The sequence below is a fragment of the Lemur catta genome, chromosome 3, assembly GCF_020740605.2.
Source record: "Lemur catta isolate mLemCat1 chromosome 3, mLemCat1.pri, whole genome shotgun sequence".
Taxonomy (NCBI): Eukaryota; Metazoa; Chordata; class Mammalia; order Primates; family Lemuridae; genus Lemur; species Lemur catta.
In genome coordinates this window covers 59148917-59163003 of record NC_059130.1, presented here as the reverse complement: position 1 = coordinate 59163003, position 14087 = coordinate 59148917, and the positions used below count along the sequence as shown (strand labels likewise).

Below are 14087 nucleotides of genomic sequence, written 5' to 3'. Positions count from 1 at the left end.
AGTTAGCAGATGGAAGGAAATAAAAAGGATTAGAGCAGAATAAAGTAGAAAACAGAAGAGAAAAAAATCAACAAAACTAAAAGTTGTTTTTTTTTTTGATAAGGATAAACACATTGACAAAGCTTTAGCTAGACAAGAAAAAAAAGAAGACTCAAAATTATAAATGAATTACAACTGATACCACAGAAATACAAAGGATCATAAGAAAATAATTATGAACAATTATATGCCAACAAATTGTAAAACTTAGAATAAATGGATAAATTTCTAGAAGCTTACAACCTATGAAGACTGAATCATGAAAGAATAGAAAATATGAACAGACCAATGCAAGTAAGGAGACTGAATCAGTAATTAAAAACTTTCCAACAAAATCCCAGGACCAGATGGCTTTACTGGATAATTCTACCAAACGCTTAAAAGAATTGATGCCAATTCTTTTCAAACTCTTCCAAAAAACTGAAGAGAAGAAACACACACTTCCAAACTTATTATGAGAAGAATATTACTCTGATAGCAAAGCTAGACAAGAACACTAAAAGAAAGTTAAAGGCCAACATCCCTGAACTTATATGTAAAAATTCTTAACAAAATACTAGCAAAGTGAATTTCACAGCACATTGAAAGGACCATACATCATCATCAAGTGGGATTTACCCCTGGGATGCAAGGATGGTGCAACATATGCAAATCAATAAATGTGATACACCACAGTAACAAAATGAAGGATAAAAAATCATATGATCATCTCAATAGATGCATAAAAAGCACTTGACAAAATTTATATCCTTTCATGATAAAAACTGTCAACAAATTAGGTATAGAATGAATGTATCTCAACATAATTAAGGCCATATATGACAAGTCTACGGGTTACATCATACTAAGCCATGAAAAGCTGAAACCTTACTGCTTTGATGAGGAACAAGACAAGGGTCCCCGTTCTCACCACTTCTATTCAACATAGCAATTAGGCCAAAAAAAAAAAAAAGCACTCAAATCAGAAATGAAGAAGTAAAATAGTCTGTTTGCAGATGACATGATCTAATATATGGAAACCCAAAAGACTCCACCCAAAACTGTTAGAATTAATAAATCAATTCAGTAAAGTTACAAGAAACAAAATCAACATATAAAAATCAGTTGTGTTTCTAGACACTAAAAACGAACTATTTGAAAAGAAATAATCTCATTTACAATAGCATCAAAAACAGTAAGATACTTAGGAATACTTTTTTTTTTTTTTTTTTTTGAGACAGAGTCTTGCTCTGTTGCCCAGGCTGGTGTCAGCCTAACTCAGAGCAACATCAAACTTCTGGGCTCAAGGGATCCTCCTGCTTTAGCTTCCCAAGTAGCTGGGACAACAGGCCCACACCACCATGCCCGGCTAATTTTTTCTCCTTTTAGTTGTCTGGCTAATTCATTTCTATTTTTAGTAGAGACAGGGTCTCGCTCTTGCTCAGGCTGGTCTCGAACTCCTGACCCTAAGCGATCCTCCTGTCTCAGCCTCCCAGAGTGTTAGGATTACAGGTGTGAGCCACTGCACCCACACCCAGCCTTTAGGAATACTTTTAACAAAGGAGGTGAAAGATCTGTATTCTGAAACCTATAAATCACTGATGAAAGAAACTGAAAAATACACAAATATATGGAAAGATATACTGTGTTCATGGATTGGAAGAATTAATATTGTTAAAATTATTATACCATCCTTACTCAAAGCAAGCTACAGATTCAACGCAACCCCTTTCAAAATTCCAATGGCATTTTTCACAGAAATAGAAAAAACAATCCTAAGATTCATATGGAACCACAAAAGACCCCAAATACTCAAAGCAATCTTGAGAAAGAAGAACAAAGTTGGAAGCATCACACTTCTTGATTTCAAACTATATGAAAAAGCTATAGTAACCAAAACAGCATTGTATTCTATAAAAACAGAGACCAATGGAACAGAATATAGCCAAGAAATTAACTCACACATACATGGTCAGCTATCTTTAACAAGTCTATCAAGACACAATGAGGCAAAGGATAATTTCTTCACTAAGTGGCCCTGGGAAAACTGGATATCCACATGCAGAAGAATTAAATTGGTCCTTTATGTTGTTTTGTGTTACTCAAGCAAAGGATAAAAAGAAAGAAGGAGAGACAGCAAGTGAGTAAGCTGTACAATGAGGTTAGGACCAAGTTATAGAGGGCACCAAATGTCAGGCTAAGGAGTTTTGGTACTTTACTCAGTAAGAAAATGAAGCTGGAAATAGAGAGGTGTAGTATCTTGCCAAAGGCTAAAGTAAAGGATAGATTTGCTTCTAAAGTTCAAAATAAGTGCAGCCCACCACACTCCAGTATAGAAAATGTTTATATTAATAGTTCATTTTAAAGAACATATGCAATTTAAAGAAAATACTTTGTAGCAAAGTACAGATAACCCAATGATTTATTTAAGGCCATTTTTTTTCCCAAGTAGTCTTCACTTTTGAAGCACTTTCTCTGGTACAACTCTAATTTCAAAATCAGTATTTCTCAAATGCTGATAAAACTGGGAAAAAATTTCCAAATTGGTGATGGAAATGGTGCTCTGTACATCTGATCAAACCAGCAGCAACATAAAGTCAAACACAAATGGAGAGCATTAAAAAACAAACAAAACCCCCCCAAAAGCCTATAAGGGCAACTCCAAGCATCAAAGCAGCAATGGTATCAAGCAGAAATTAAAATCTCTAGTTAATGCCAATGAGGACTTGCAGGTTAATTTTGAATTTTATTATTCTTCCTGTTAGTTTAAAGTAGAAATCTCTTGCTACTCAAATTTAAATAGGGTGCGGTGGACATCTGTTACTTTGGTATTCTCAGTAGCCACCTTTCCTTACCTGCTCCCTACATCTTGATTTTCTTCTAATAATTTCCCCTTCCTTTGGAGGAACTCCTCGACTGTTTAGCTCAAAGATGGACTGTGATTCAATCTGGACAAAATCAAAGCACTTCTCCAAAATTTTATATAGTTTGCCACCATGCTTTGGGTTATTGGCTATGATTAGCTAAGCTGAAACTGTCAATCCACCATCTTCTCCTCACCACCCCTCACCCCAAAGAGAATATCCCCACAAAGAAAATCTGCTTTGAAGAGAAAACCAATCTAGGGGAAAAAAAAAAAATCAGAACCAGTGTGGAGGATGGCAAGATGACTTCTTTGGATGTTTGGATCCAGTCATGCCTGGACTTTCCTGTATCTGAGCCAATAAATTGCCTTTTATGCTAATACTAGTTTGAGTTGAGTTTGTCACTTGCAACTAAAGGATGCCAGGTTAATAATCAAAGGTGCACAACATCTATCTGAAAATAAATTTAGTGCATTTTAGTGCCAATAGGTGTATGCCTTAGTCCCTTTTGTGTAGCTATAACAGAATATCTGAGGGTAGGTATTTTGTAAAGAGAAGAGGCTTATTTGGCTCACAATTCTGGTGGCTGGAAGGTTCAAGATTGGGTGGCTGTATGTGGTAAGGGCTTTATGCTGCCTCTACTCATGGCAGAAAGCAGAAAGGAAGCAGGCATATGCAAAGAGATCACATGGAAAGAAGAAGCAAGAGAAAGAAAACCAAGGAAACCAGACTTTTTTTAACAACTCACCCTCACAGAAACTAATTCATTCCCATAAGAGCAAGAATTCACTCACCCCAGTGGGAAAGTATTAATCTACTCATGAGGGATCTGCCCCCATGGCCCAAAGATCTCCCATTAGGCCCCTCTTCCCAAGACTGCCACACTGGGAATCAAATTTGAACACAAGTTACGGCAGGGACAAACCATATCCAAACCATAGCACTGTATGATTAAGCAAAAGTAGACCAGCATCTTTATGTAAAATTCAGTAATATGAAATCAGGTACAACACATGATGTAATATGAGTTGAATAATAGGAAATCAGGTACAAAACACACTATATGTCAACCTAATTAAACAAAATGTATAAAGGAAATTGTTGGCATTATAGTTATGTGTTTACCATTTTATTATATTAAATACATCGTGAAACCTGAATCCTACTGCTTGCTCCAGAGAAACAAATTGGTTCAACTACACTTTGGAATCTTAAATATTTATTATAGTAACTTTCTTTAATTCACATTTATAATAGGAACAGGTGCAAGTTTTATTTACTATAATTTATGGCTATTAATCTCATATGCAATAATTAGCAATTACAAAAAGCCTAACTTCTCTTTGAAATTATTCTTTAAAAAATAAAGCCAGGTGGAGTTTTTCTCCTTTTAAAATGTCATTCACGAACAAAATGCAGGATGTTGAACTTAATATGGGTCAAGGAGTTTGTTTACTCCTCAGAATGTGTCAAGAATCCAAAATGGAGAGGGCCTCCAAAAAGAAATTGGGTCTTAATGCTACCAACTTCTAGGGCTCTCAGTGAATTATTCCAATTTCACCCCCTCCAAGTTTTTGACATGGTTATTCACTAAAACACATGTTTACTATAAATCCTATGGGCATAAATTTGTATATTAATCAAATGAGCTAATGGTTATATTTAGTTAAATTCTTTCCTAGGAAGTAGCCTAAAATTGAAAAGTCTATCAGAATTCCAGAAAATAAAGATGGCAAAGATGCATCAGATCATGTAGATTTTTTTTTCTTTTTTTTTCCTCCTGGGCAGTGGAAAGTATAGGATAAACTGTTCGGGTTTTGTCCAGTGTTCAACTAGGAGGGATGGAACTCAACACTTTTCTTGGAAATGAGACTACATAACAGATTTCACTGTGAGGAAATTCCTCTCCACCCTGATACTCAGATCACATGTTCTTTTTGTGTACTTTATCCCACTTTTCCCCAATAACAATTCCATGACATGTTTGACTCACATCATCCTATTTCTTTCCTGTTTCAATGAGACACATTTCACTTTTAGATTAAAATTGAATTCCTTGAAATCCCACTTAGTTGTCTCTCCAGTATTGTAAACAACATAATTCTATACAAATTCTTCACCATATCAGAAGATTCCTGAAGTGGCTTTTCGGTGGGGTGGGGGGGAGGGAGTGAGAGCAAGAGAGAGATCTTCCCCCACCCCCCAACTTAGAAGGCCTCATTTTCTATGAATCATATTTCCACTATTATTTTATACCAAGGAGCTTTTTGGCATTATTGTTTTTGAATTCTCTTCTCCAATTTCTACCTGAAGTTATATATATTTGTGTTATACAAGTTTCTCAATGCTTATATTCTCATTATCTTTTCATATTTCTAATCTTTCTAAGTCTCTTTAACTAATGTCTCTGGTTTCTTTTTGGTCTAAAACTTATTCCAACTGTAAACTAAAAATGAATTTCATTAATGTCTAGTTTTATCATTGTTTTTTAACCATTAAGTACACACATGCAATACAGATGTAATAATCTTTTACTCTTTCATAGTCACATTATATTTTCATAATGGTATAAATTCCAATAAAATTAGGAAACTTTTCAATATATGAGATCATAATGTATACAGAGCTGCCATAGGGTATAAATTAAGCCATGTATATACATGAATACATACATATACATTTCAATAACACATTGAAGAGTTCCAAGGTTTTTTTTCTTTAGTTATTGCTACACACATCAAAACACAGTATAAAACTGGTCATCACAACATCCCTGTGTGGTAATGATGAGAGTGGACTGGGAATGTGATGAAAGGCACAGAATTCGTAAGACATAGCTCATTGTATGAAAAAGTAGATCCAAATTCCTAGCACTGATGGTTCAAACAATGTGGAGCCACTGATTTTCTGAACGGAATATAAGAAAATAGTTGTTAATGGTATTTATTCACCTTCCCGGTACAAGACATCGTATGGGGAGTTTTCCAAGTATGAAAGTTGTCTCAGAAGTGATAATTTACATACAAACCTCAAAGCCAAGAATGGGCAACTGATGGAAGATTAGTTCTTCTCCTGTGGTTAGATGGTACATCACATGGCCTTTCTGTTCAGTGAGGTTCTGCTAAAGAGAATGCCAACTTTGTGGTTGACACAGGTGATCCTTAGGTTTGGTGTTACATCACACTAACAAATAAAAAAGTTTTCAGCATATGGAATTAAGCATATTAAAAGCCAGGGCCTACGAAGCAGTATGCTGACCAGAGTTCTTAATATGACTAAGGGGCTCTGGCCTTATATAATTCAACAGGCTATAAAATACATTTTTTTAAAAGTTTAGATTATTTAATTACTTTTTAGACAAACAAAAAGTTCCAATCATCTGTTGATAATACCCAAATCATCCAACAGTCCATCAATGCATAGTCCTCTGCAACTGTCTCAAAATTTTCACCTTCTTCCACAGAAAAAGTGCTCAATTTTCATTGTCAAGCTTCTTGGTAGATTCACTTTTCACTAGGAAAGAAAAAAAGTAAACATATAGTCAAGTGTTTATACTGTTTCTCTTTTTCCCTCTTCTCTTCTCTGTTCTGATGCATAGCAATAGCAATGCTCATGGGGGCAGACAAACTGTGTCATGTCCCAGGCAGCTGGGATATACAATTCTGGCCACAATAAATAAAGAAATGATGTCTGAAAGTGGCAATTATATTTAGTGAGATAACTCTGTGGAAGCCTTGGGAATGGTCACTTCACAGTGTGGTTATGATGCCATACTCATGCCACTGAATATCAGATCACTATTATCACACAGGCTACCCGCATGTGGTTAGAATAAATTTTTCCATGATTTTTTTTTACAACTTAAAAAATTGAGGGTCAGTACATGTTGAGTGAATGTGGGCTGCGGGAAGACTAGCTAATCACCGTCTCCTTCCTTTCACAGGAAAGAAGACTCAGAGTGGAAATGGAGCTCCTTTGAAGCTCCTGTCTTGCTTAGAGTGAACACTACTGCTATTCACTGTCTAAACTGACAGTTCCTTGAATACAGAAAGTGGATCTCTCCTCCCTGTATCTATCTCCACAGTGTAGAGCATGTTTGTTGGATCAATGTAACTGCAAGTCATTCTGTCTTTTAGTTGTTTCTTCAAATCTGCAAAATGGGGACCAGAGTAAGTGCTCTACTTATTTCATTTATTGTGAAGCTAAAAGGAACTAATAGATAATAACCCTATGAAAATTATTATGGTTAAAATACAGGTTATTTTGCTTGAGGCTTGTAGCTATTACCACCAGTAGGGAGATAATGAAGACGAAGCTCAGAGAGACACAGTGAATGCTTAAAGTCCCACAGTTTATAAAAGCTGATGCTAGAACCATAAACCTGGATCTCTGCCTCCAATTCCAACTGGCAAATTCATTGGGATTTGCTAATATACCTGGATTTCAGATTGTACCAACAACCAAAATGGTGTTTACTGAGTCCTTTTTATGAGTAAGGCACTGAAATAAGTTATATCCAAGACATGGTCCCTACCCTTGTGGAATTTTATTAACTCTAGTAGAGTCTTTCAAGGGCCTCCATATTACAAGTTGGTTGTTTTCTCCTCTGGCTTCCTCTGTACTGTAGGCAAACTCTATCATAGCACCTTATAGTATAAGGTTTACATGTGTGTTCTCGTGCCCGAGGTTCCTCCCCTTGCCCCACCCCTATCCCTCTGGGGAAAGGGAAAGGAAAAAAAGAGAGTAAAGAAGAATGGGCAAAGGGCAGCAAGGAAGAACAGACGAAGATTTATTGGCCCAATAAGAGACTGATATGTGAGTAGCTGCTATGTCAGGTATTTTCACTAATTCGAGTAATTGATTGATTGGGGCTGAATTCCTTCTCCAAAGACAAGGCATTTTCTAATCTTGAGTTAGATTAGAACTTCAGAGAAATATATCTGGCTATTATTTTTAAATGAATGGGGCTTTATAGCAGTGTAGGGGACACTTTTCCCTTTCTTTGCCTACTGAAGGTACCTCATTTTCTTCTTTGAACAGGGATCCATTCTTTTTCCTTAGACTGAAATGCAGCATGCTTTTATCAAATCATTTAAAACTGCTAGTCTAACTATGGCTAATAAGAGCCTGTGAGGCATGTTACACCATTCTGAGCACTTCCCATCAGACTGATCTCCAATCTAGTGGGCTACCTTAACTGCTTAACCTATTACAGTTAACCTTTTTCATTCCTTAAAAAGCAAAAAACAAAACAAAAAAATCTTGCCTATTGCTGATTAATAAGGGCAGATTTTTGAAAGAATAAATTGTGGCAATCTACAATCCTAACAAACATCAAGTGGTGGAAACTACTGAATCTCTGCCCAGAAACACATTTACCCTCCAAACTAGAAAAGAGACACCTTGTACTATGAACTCAGGATCAAAATCCAACTTTTTTGCCTCTGGAGCGTGAAGGAATTTTAAAGGTTTTCCAAAGAAAATACCCTGTTCTTATATAATCCCCTCCCTCATCTAGAGACCACCCTGCAGAATATCCAATGCTGTGAGAATGGACAAAGAAACAGACATCTTGAAGTGCTTACAGAAAGAAATGCATGTACAGGAAGACCTGGTATTATTTTTAAGGTGTGTGTACTTATGATGTGACAACACTGGTATGGTCCTTAAAATCCTGTCAGATCCTCTTCAGTTCTTTGCTAAAGCAGTTCTAAATAATCCTTTGTACTAAAAGTATGAGCCACCTGTGTTCCTGTAAATAAATCAAATATCATATACCTGCCAGAAAAATAGCAAATTTTACTTAATAAGGTACCAAGTACACTGCCAAAGTAGTCTTTTCTTATTGCTTCATTACAGGAAGTCTTACTTGAATGTGCATTCCTAAACAAGGTGAAAGGAGAGCTGTGTGCTGTGCTTATTTACACAGACAATGTTTGCCTTAGCTAGTAACCCACATTACTAAACAATTTTCCCTGAAACCAACATTTAGAGAGAGTGATGTGTGAATTTAAGCAAAAAGTAAGGTATTATAAGCTTTAAAAAAGTGAAAGTGGACATGTAAAACTAAAATTCCTAATTTATTTTAAGAAAATAAAATCAGAGATTCTCAAATTGTGAAAAATATAAAGTCAAGAATAAAAACAGGATTTAAGAGGCCCATAATTTATTATTAGAAACTTCATCTTTGCTCATGAAAATCTAGTTTCAAGTTGTAGCAATGACAACATTTTGGCCACTTTGAAAAAAAAATGTATTTCGCAAAGAAAAAAGCTATACACATGTACAGAAAATACCCTACAACATAAGTAACTGCCTGTTTCAGCCTATGATGCTGGTATAACAATAAAATTTGAACCATACATTTCAAATACTATTTGAAAAAACAGAGTTCAATCCAAAACAAAGAGTCTATGCTTCTCTGGAATTTGTTACCATGAAACCTGGCCTATACCTATAATTCTTGGCTGAAAGTGGTATCTAATGGTTTTGTGTTAAGGTGGGTACCTCTCTCATCTTTTTAAAGCAATTACTGAATTTCATTCATCCTCTAGAATCTTGCATTCAGAAACACAATTTTAGTTTAATCAGTTGTTGCAAATATGGATGTCACTTTATACACCAAACCTTTCTGTACATTTTTTCCAGTTCTAATACTTCCCCATATGGCTGAGGAGACAAAATCAGAAAAAATAAAACCAGTGGGTTTAAAAAAGGAGGTAAAGGGCCAAGGCAATGGCACTAGCTTATTCTAAATGCAGTCAAAATTTTAAATATAATGTTCCTAGCAATATTATCCCTTTCCATAAGGTAAGATAATAAAAGTATTTTGTAATCCTTCATTTTAGAAATTTTTAAAGTCTTAATTAGGGAGTAAATCTATCCAATCATGGACAGACTGTTAATTAAAGACTATTAGCTTTAAAAAAGACAAAAATACAAGAATCCCAAGCAAAAAAAAGTCCTTTTATAGCCAGACATTCAACTTGATTCATGCATTTAAAATTGGTATCATAAGCTTACAAGCTCTCAAACAGAATAGAACCAGCAGCTCATTCATTTGGTTCTTTCCATTAACTGTAGCTATAGAGTTAATTCTGCAAGTGTGAAAATATAGTGGGAAAACACATGTATTAAGAATTAGGGTGGTCACATTTTGCTTCACTTTCTCTAGAGTTGTTCTAAGTATTGTAGGAACAAATTTATACTTACCTTGGTGAAGAACTTTCATGTCATTACTGGATCCTTTCAATACCACATGTAATGTTGGGTACTCAATGATTACTTTGTTTCTCAAATTGTCTAGGAGACTTTTATTGGGATCTAGTTCATGATATCTTATTAATAAAAAAGCAAAACAAAAAACATAAAGCACACAATTAATATACAAAATTACTCCCAGATAAAATATATGAGTCCCTTACATCAAAAATTATTTTAAGGTGATGACACTATTTCAGTAGTTATTTCTTTGAAACGTAGTAAGTTTCATACCTAAGAAACCCAAGTAAAAGAGTTATCATTATAGAGATTCTAAAACTAAATCAGAAGTATATAAAATATTTCCCCCCCCTTTTTTATTTCAGCATCTTATGGGGGTACAAAAGTTTAGGTTATGTATATTGCCCATGCCCCCCCCCAGTCAGAGCTTTAAGCGTGTCCATTTCCCAGATGATGCGCATCGCACTCATTATGTAGGTATACACCCATCCCCTCCCCCGCCTCCCACCTCAGTCTGATACCCAATTGGTGTTATTCCCAAATGTGCACTTAGGTGATGATCAGGGAAACTAATTTGCTGGTGAGTACATGTGGTGCTTATTTTTCCATTCTTGGGAAACTTCACTTAGTAGAATATGTTCCAACTCTATCCAGGAGAACATAAGAGACTCTATATCAGCGTTATTTCTTATAGCTGAGTAATACTCCATGGTATACATATGCTACATTTTACTAATCCACTCATGTATTGATGGGCATTTGGGTTGTTTCCACATCTTTGCAATTGTGAATTCTGCAGAAGTATACAAAATATTTTGATATTAGGAAAGCTATAGAACAAATTACCAATTTTCATATCAAGTAAGAAATAGTTAAAGATTTTTATACAGGGCCAGGTGGTGTATGCCTGCCTGTAATCTCAGCTACATGGAAGGCAGAGGCAGGAAGATCACTTGAGTCCAGGAGTTCCAAGATCAGCCTGGGCAACATAGCAAGACCTCATCTCAAAAAAAAAAAAAAAAAAAAAGATTTTCATAAGACCTAGGTTTAACATGTTATTTTTCTTGGATAAAAGAACAACTAGCTAAAAATTCAAATTTCTCAAATATATTTGAGTCTTAAAAGAAAAACAAACAACTGTGCTATGGTAAATAATTTCTACTAACATACGATAGTAAAATAACTGGCTACAAAATACTTTTGTAAAAAGTCAATTCTAATTATAACTGGTTTCCACAAATTTATATTACCATAAAATTAAATTTGTCCTTCCTTCATTTTGAAACTTAAAAAATCAGATTTGGGTTTCTGACTGATGTAAAAGCACAAAATTTAGGAAATATGGAGTTTATCATGACATAGCTATCAAATGTGTCTCAGGTAATTAGACACTAATAGTGATTAAACCATGAAATTCTCAAGTCATTACTTTAAAAAAAATAAGTCTGAATTGACTACAGATGCATCCTCAGAACATTCTCTTTTGCTTGCTTTTTGGGGTGAGAGAAAAAGGGGTAGAAAATTTTAGCTAGCTCACTAGTGACTACATAAGGGAATATGCTGGCATATGAATATCATTTCATGTCAAATGAAGAAAAAGTTGAGAACATGTCCACCAGTGTAGTGCAGTTCTCCATTTTTTTCCTCCATTTCCACCTATGACAGATGATATTCACGTGCAAAACACACATCCCATGGGGTATTCAGCCTGATAGCTGCAATTCCATCCTCTTCCCCCTGCTCAAGAAAACACACTAGAATACAAGTGATCAACAGTGAGGTTATCGTCAGGATGCATTTCAATTTGCTGTCATTTTAAGAATAAATCATTTATAAACTTTGGTATTTCTTAATTGGCTTATTAGTTAATTTCTTAATTAAATTATTTGTGCCATAACTCACAGCTGACTGAGATATGCAGCTCATTTATTAAGAACTATGGTGTAGTAATTTCTCTGGGTTCTAAGTTTGCCCTATGCAATAGTTTTCAAATCAGGGAAAATAAAAGTGCTTAACAAAATGCAAACCCAAGCCCACTATAAAAATTGATTTCTTTTTAAGAAGTAGGTGATAAAGTGAGAGAAGAATTGTAGAACCAAAACTTCACTTATGCTTCCCTGATCACATGCCCCACCCTGGAATTAAATGATTCATTTTAGAATCACAGAATATTCTTTACGTTGAAAAGAAACTTGGAATACAAAATATTTAGTTTTTCTAAATGAGCCACCCTAGTGCCTGTGGACCATAGAACTCATACATTCTTTTCCCTGTGTAATGTAATACAGATGTGCTTACAATACTTTAAAAGTGGTTCCAGCATTCAAGGAGTAAATGTTTCACATCTTTTCAACATTATTTCCCTTTGAAATAGGCAGTATTTTCTAAAAGTTAGCAGTAATTATACAAAAGAGAAAAATGAGATTTATTACATATGCAAGCAGAAGATTAACTTACAAAGCAAAATATAAAATGACCATAATTAAATTTTTCTTGGGAGAAAACAAGACCTGAATCCACAAACAGGAAATTTTCAAGTAGTCTCCTACAAATACCTGTGAAAAGTAATCTTCTGTGCATTTTAACTGAATCGTAAGCCCTCTATTGAAAGAGATTTTTCCAATAAGGGAATGTTTTTCACTTATTTCAGTTTTTGGTAAATAATTTTCGGTGCATAAAGTTTTAGGTATTTTATTTCCTTTGTACCATTAAATCTTCATTGGGTTTCTCTAGATTTCCAAAGTTGAAACAGTAAGAAATGACAGCAACAAAAAAGTTTTTCAAAAGCCACATGGGAATGGGAGCCTAATATTATTGCTGATACAGTATAAAATATGTTCCTACCAGAGGGATGTTCAGATATACATAAAAATTGCCATATAACAAGTTATACATGCTTTCAATCCTAAAACTGTAATAATTACAACTGTTAATTTACAAAACTTGGTCCCTATTATATGTGCCAAGCAGGCATTGTGTAAAACACTTAGAATGCAAAGATTTATAAGATACTTGTCAACTAATGAATTATTTTTAAAAGATTTTATATAAATGCAATGAAAACTTGGTGTGTGTGTGGTTTTAATTAGAACCACTGGATTTTATTTAGCGTTTACCCTAAAATGTTGCAAACTTCTAATCACAACAATATTGCTATTCAGTGTCACTGAGTTTCTAGGCTGTAGCTTTCCAGTCTGTTACCTGCAGAGGTCAGAGTTCACTAAGTAATTTAGCTGAAATTCTGAATTTCTTAGATTTTTCTATTACTAGTGGTTACTCTTAGTCTACCATTAATATTTACTAGTAATTTAAAAGTAAATTGTGTAAACTGTTCATAAAGAAAGGCTATCAAAATGAGGTTAACAGTTTAAGCACTTGGAATTCAGTTAAATGAAACAGTTAACTTTTAGTGGTTGCTTGGGTTTGGAGTTTAACAGAGTTAAGGTTCTAGCTGCATCATTCATTGTTCAGTGTTCCTGTACAAATTACTTCTCTAATCCCGTTTCCATGCTTGACACGGGATGATGAGAGTACCACTTCAGAGTTACTGTGAGGGCTGCATGATAAAACATAGAAACTGAAAGCTCATTTATTCAAGCCATGAGCACATCAGTTTTACATTTGCATTTACCTAAAACAACAATATATTCTTATAGAAAGTTTAGTTCAGAACAAACTGATTGGATTTCTTTATTAACAAACAATAGCACTTATTATATGAGCACTGAAGCACATGTTTGCCTTCACATGCATTTTGCATTTTAAGTGTAGCTTTACAACTTTCAGTACAAACTTCAAACCATTATTTTATTATCACAGGTACTTCCAACAGGCTCAAAGCACTTTAAATGTTTCTGTCTCCATTATCTTGAGATAAGTTTTAAGAGTCCAGCTTTGCACTGCCTAAAACATTTAGGCTTTAGTTCCTTTGCAAGCTAGTAAGTCACTGAATCCTAAGGGACAGCTTTATCTTTTGAAATTTTT

At 34.7% G+C, this 14087-nt stretch overlaps 1 protein-coding gene across 1 annotated transcript in view; it reads right to left on the bottom strand.

Moving 5' to 3' along the window:
• Positions 1 to 5395: 5395 nt before the first annotated feature.
• ZNHIT6 (zinc finger HIT-type containing 6) overlaps positions 5396 to 14087 on the bottom strand; it is a 49763-nt gene continuing 41071 nt past the window's right edge. Inside the window, exons 9-10 of the mRNA XM_045547619.1 lie at positions 10095 to 10219; positions 5396 to 6395 (exon numbers count right to left, since the gene is read on the bottom strand). Coding sequence (XP_045403575.1) covers positions 6355 to 6395; positions 10095 to 10219 — 166 coding nt within the window. The 3' untranslated portion in view covers positions 5396 to 6354. The remainder of the gene's footprint in view (positions 6396 to 10094; positions 10220 to 14087) is intronic.